The sequence below is a fragment of the Cydia splendana genome, chromosome 15, assembly GCF_910591565.1.
Source record: "Cydia splendana chromosome 15, ilCydSple1.2, whole genome shotgun sequence".
NCBI lineage: Eukaryota > Metazoa > Arthropoda > Insecta > Lepidoptera > Tortricidae > Cydia > Cydia splendana.
Window position 1 is genome coordinate 12,970,383 of NC_085974.1, and position 4,956 is coordinate 12,975,338.

General features: G+C 35.5%; 2 protein-coding genes across 2 annotated transcripts; one reads left to right on the plus strand and one right to left on the minus strand.

Annotated features, from left to right (window-relative positions):
- The first annotated feature begins 637 nt into the window (after nucleotides 1-637).
- LOC134797681 (U3 small nucleolar RNA-associated protein 14 homolog C) lies at nucleotides 638-3,664 on the plus strand. The gene is made up of 3 exons (XM_063770024.1): nucleotides 638-1,339; nucleotides 1,546-1,738; nucleotides 2,078-3,664. The coding sequence occupies exons 1-3, from the start codon at nucleotides 687-689 to the stop codon at nucleotides 3,647-3,649; spliced, it is 2,418 nt and encodes an 805-aa protein (XP_063626094.1). The 5' UTR covers nucleotides 638-686; the 3' UTR covers nucleotides 3,650-3,664.
- LOC134797691 (U6 snRNA-associated Sm-like protein LSm3) lies at nucleotides 3,660-4,642 on the minus strand. The gene is made up of 3 exons (XM_063770037.1): nucleotides 4,484-4,642; nucleotides 4,202-4,309; nucleotides 3,660-3,866 (listed from the first exon to the last, which is right to left on the minus strand). The coding sequence occupies exons 1-3, from the start codon at nucleotides 4,502-4,504 to the stop codon at nucleotides 3,687-3,689; spliced, it is 309 nt and encodes a 102-aa protein (XP_063626107.1). The 5' UTR covers nucleotides 4,505-4,642; the 3' UTR covers nucleotides 3,660-3,686.
- Nucleotides 4,643-4,956: the final 314 nt, after the last annotated feature.

Here is a 4,956-nt window from a genome sequence, read left to right on the forward strand (position 1 = left end):
AATATGTTTTCTTTCTCAAATTCTCAATGTGTTTTCAATTTCGAATATACCTAAATAGCCTCCTGTTAAGTAAAGTCTGATAATGTATGGGGCCATGGGGCCCAATATTACTCCGAGTCCGAGGCCCAATACATTCCATGACTCTTCTCTTTCCGAACAGACTCAAACCACGCCGCACAATGAATAAACAAATATAATTTAACACGTGTTTCCAATTAATCCAACACCTATAAGCCCTAAACCTGTGAAATTGGGTATTTGGCGCAGAGACTTGGACAGAAAGGCATCGGGACATTCCTTTGTGGGCTTTAGCGAGGTGAAAAGATTTATTTTTTATTTTTACGGGCTTGACGAGAAGTAAGAGTCACTCGACATGCAACTAGCGCGATCTGCGTAGCTGGACTAAATAAAAGCGCGTTACTATATTTGAATATGGCCAAGAAGTTTGTACCAGTACATGCACGATGTGCAAGCGAGGTAGTGTACGTAGTTTGAGCATGGTAGCCCGCGCGACAAAATGCGCCGCGTGCAAGAATCCCACGTTTTTATTTATAACTCAAACAAGTTCATGTTTGTATGTCAGCTGTCAACTCAACTTCTCATGTAAATTTTGTAGGTTATATGTATTAAGGAAGGAAGTGTCGTGTTTTGTGTTTTTGTGTTACATTTTACTAAAATAAAATAAAATGGAGGACATCGAAGAGTCCGAGTTTGTGGCTTCCGAGCACGATAAGCTAGTCCACGCCATATCGAAACTAGACAAAACTCAATTCATTACCGAGCCGACGCGAAGCGAACCTACTAACCTCAATTCAGAGTTTAACTTGATCAAAACTAAACCTAAACTCGATCTTACAAATGTTGTAAAAGTGTTAGAAGACACGTCCCACCATGTACAGATTAGCAAGAAGCTTAAAAAGAGTCAGGACAATAAGCAAGTACTGGCAAAACCGCTTGAAAAGCCGCAAGCCGAGCGCATCAAGCGAGCGACAGGGTACGAGCAGGCGAAGGAAAAAGTAGGCAGATGGGACCCTGTCGTAGCTAGAAGCCGTGCCGTAGACTTTGTCTCGTTTCCTCTTAAGCGTGTCTCAAACAAAATGCAGCCAACCCATGAGTTCTTATCCAAGTTTGAACTCAAGTCAAACCTTGAAAAGGAGTTGGAGGAAATTGATCCGCCTAATGTACCAGTTGAGGAAGATGAAGAGGAGAAAGTGTATCCAATGACATATGAGGAAATGTTGGAACACAGGCAGCACTCGGCTAAATTGAGAGCACAACAATCATACAAGGCTGCAAAAGCTAAGAGACAGAGTAAAATAAAGAGCAAAAAGTATCACAGGTTAGTTTTAATTGCCAATAGGGTAATTTACACAATATTTATTGAAACCCCGTATTCATTTGTGCAATTAAAGTAATATTTATGTATGTTAGTATGTTGCGCAGTAAATATAGTTGATGGAATATTATACTTCTGAAAATAAACATTTTATATATTTAAATCCATACCTAATTGGGGTTTTGTTCTGAACTGGTACTCATTTTTAGAATTCTCAAGAAGCAAAGAGTAAAGTTGCAGCTCAAAGAGTTTGAAGAGCTACAGAAGAAGGATCCAGAGGAAGCTCTCAAGAAGTTAGAGGCTCTGGAGAAAGCTAGAGCTTTGGAGAGACATACACTGAGGCACAAGAATACTGGAAAATGGGCCAAAAGCAAATTGGTTCGTGCTAAATATGACAAAGAGGTACACTTTACATTTTATTCTTTGTTCTAACTAACATTTGTGGCTCAAACAATGTTGTAAGTTTAAAGACTATTCTCCATGGCACTCAATATGTGGATTCTGATTAGGAAAAAAATTTAAAAGAGAATCTGTTGCTAGCTTGCATGCTAAACGTGAACTGTGTACCCGAAGATCTTCTACATGTTAATATTCAGGGTCACAAATTATGTCTAGTATTTTGGATGTTGTCAGATTAAGGGTTATAATATGGTTAGTCAGTACCATGTACCATGATTTTATTTTATATTGTAATCTTTTTTCGTAATCTGCAACTAAATTTGAACCTATTTCTATTTACAGACCAGACAAGAACTTGCTGAACAATTAGCTGTAAGCAGAGGCCTAACACATAAAACACAAGCTAATGACAGCACTGATGAAGAAAATGATGACTCTGAAAACATACCAGACATCACTCTATCTCAAGACCCCATGAACCCCTGGATGATGAAGAGGTCAAATAAATCAAATGTTGATGCTGAATTTGATTTTGGTTACAAGAAATATGTTCAAGGGAAGACAAACAAGAAGGATGATAGTGATAGTGATTCAGATGATGATGTAACACTGCATACTGGTGGTGATAATGATAGAAAAGCACTAGATATGCTGCTTTTGGGAAATAGTATTAATAGGATTGGTCAGGAAGACAGTGATGATCAAGCCGAAGGAACTACTAAAATAGAAACAAAAGAAACACAAATTCCTAAAGCAAAGAATGTTGGTAAAAATAAACCAGAACTTCCTAAACCTAAAACAATCAAACAGAATGATGAACCAACAATTATAGAACAAAGTTCTAAGAAATCTAAGCAAGTGAAAAGAAAAAATGAAGTTGAGAACACAATTTCATCTAAGAAAACCAAGACAGCTGTAGCTACTTCTAGTTGGTCTGTGGAACCAATCAATGTTGTCCCAGAGACAAAAAAAGCAAAGAGAGATGTATCAGAGGCATATGAAGTTCTTGAAAAAAATATTGCAAACAAAGTTGCAAGTAAAATTAACAAACTTAAGAAAGATATTAAAAATTTGGAAAGGGTTACTAAAAAGTCAAAGAAAATTGAAAACAAACAAGAAGAAAGAGATAATCTTGAATACTTGAAACTAAAAAAACAAAAAGTAATACCAGTCATAGATGAGGAGTTAATTGAAACTGCTGCCAATGCTCCAGAAGATGCACAGGTTAACAACAAGCCTCTCTCTGATATAGTGAAAATAGCACAAAGTGATGTACCTGTCCAAGAAAATGTTGATGCAAATATTGATCCAACTAGATTCATACAAGCTAAGCCTAAATATTTGAACTCCATTGTACCAGAAGGAGAAGGTGGCCATGATTTGTTGGATGATGATGATGAACAAGTTGTTCCAAAAGTAAATATTGAAGAGGTCTTTGAGGAAGATGATGTAGTTGATAGTTTTAGGCAAGAAAAGGAAGATGAAATAAATAAGGATAAAATTGAAGACATTGATTTAAGTCTACCTGGCTGGGGTACCTGGGGAGGAAAAGGAGTTAAAGCCCCTAAAAAGAAAAAGAACAGATTTATCTCTAAACCTGCTCCAAAGTTTCCGAGAAGGGATGAAAACAAAGGTGATATAATCATAAAAGAATTTAAGGATCCTAAACTAGCTGTTCATAAAGTAACCAATGTACCTTTCCCATTCAAGAGTGTTAAGGATTATGAAGCATCAATCAGAGTTCCGCTCGGTAACACTTTTATCACTGAAAAAGCACACAAGAAGTTAATCAAACCAAGTGTTATTACTAAGGCTGGTGCTATCATTGAGGCAATGGATGAAGATGAACTGCTTGACAAGAAAAACCGGACCTTCGGAAATGAGAAACTTATGAAATTATTGGGACAGAAATAAAACTAATCTACTTAATTAATGTTTTATTTGTTCTTACTTATACTCCAACTCGGATTGGTGGTGAGACTAATATGACACCGTCACCTCTCACAAATAACATGGGAATAGTCCGCTTTGTTGTTCTGTAGACTTCCTCGTACGTTTCTTCATCAATCTCCACTGTAGTGATTGTTTCTTCTGCATCTCCTAGGACCATGTTGAGATGTTGATCATAAGCCTGTGACATATAAATATAAATAAGACAATATTTTCAATAAATATTTAACATACCTACATAATTTAATTGTTTAAACCTTTGGATAATTGCAGTGCAAATTTTGCAAATATCATTGTCATTAAAAAAATTCATTGTCTTCCCAAATTACAGGGAAGAAAATGAATGTACCACTGTGCAGGGTAAAAAGTATTAGTATATAAGACTTTTTTTTATAGTATTTGTTTTTTAAATTTTGGGTGCAGACTGCAGTCCCTGTTAAGTGTTTATGTGGCTGGATCCATAATATAACCTATAGTTTTTTTAAAATTAATAAAAGCATGTATATTGAAACTTACATGCAGTTTGCCACGAAGTTCTCGTTCATTACGCATTTTTACGTATATTCTTTCATCTAAGCTTAGCCTTATAAGATCTAATGGCTCCTTCACAGTCATTACCGATACCTGAAAACAAGGCGTATCAAAGTAAGTAAACAGTAAATAAAAGAGCAGATACAAGTATAAAAACATCATGAATTGGCTTGAAGTCATTGATAAATAAGAAATAAACAATATAGAACTACAACTAGTGTAATATATACGAAAAAATAAACAAATATCTTCAAACCATCAACCTACATTTTCGCCATCATCTGCCATGATTTAATGATGATTCTGTAAAGTTGGTAAGTACAGATATTAAGCTTAATGTATAAAATTCAGTCACCGACTGGAGAAGTGATTAATTTCTATAAACGTATTATTTCTTGGTTATAATGGTTATATTCGTTACTTGGAGCAAAGCGTTTGCCGCTAGCCGAAGAAGCTGTCAAGTTTTTTTTTATTTTGTTTGAGATGCCATTTTAACCGCTCACATAGTATAATGAGTATGAATGATAGAACATTGCTTTATCTGTTACTAAGAAATGTCAAAAATTTATGATTGTGGATTGATTGCGTGCGTGCATCGTTCATTGCATTGTTTTAGAAGAATAGCTTGAATTATGCGATAAGACAGCGATTAAACTATAGTAAATCAACATGGTTAGAAGCGGGTTAGTATCAACAAGTTATTTGTTTGTTAAAAAAGGTAACAAGAGTCCTGTTAAAAT

Coding starts and splice junctions, on each gene's coding strand:
- LOC134797681 (XM_063770024.1), top strand. CDS start 687: ATGGAGGACATCGAAGAGTCCGAGTTTGTGGCTTCCGAGCACGATAAG. Junction 1,340..1,545: donor AAGAGCAAAAAGTATCACAG/GTTAGTTTTAAT, acceptor ACTCATTTTTAG/AATTCTCAAGAAGCAAAGAG. Junction 1,739..2,077: donor GTGCTAAATATGACAAAGAG/GTACACTTTACA, acceptor TTCTATTTACAG/ACCAGACAAGAACTTGCTGA.
- LOC134797691 (XM_063770037.1), bottom strand. CDS start 4,504: ATGGCAGATGATGGCGAAAAT. Junction 4,310..4,483: donor TGGCAGATGATGGCGAAAAT/GTAGGTTGATGG, acceptor CCTTGTTTTCAG/GTATCGGTAATGACTGTGAA. Junction 3,867..4,201: donor AACTTCGTGGCAAACTGCAT/GTAAGTTTCAAT, acceptor TATATGTCACAG/GCTTATGATCAACATCTCAA.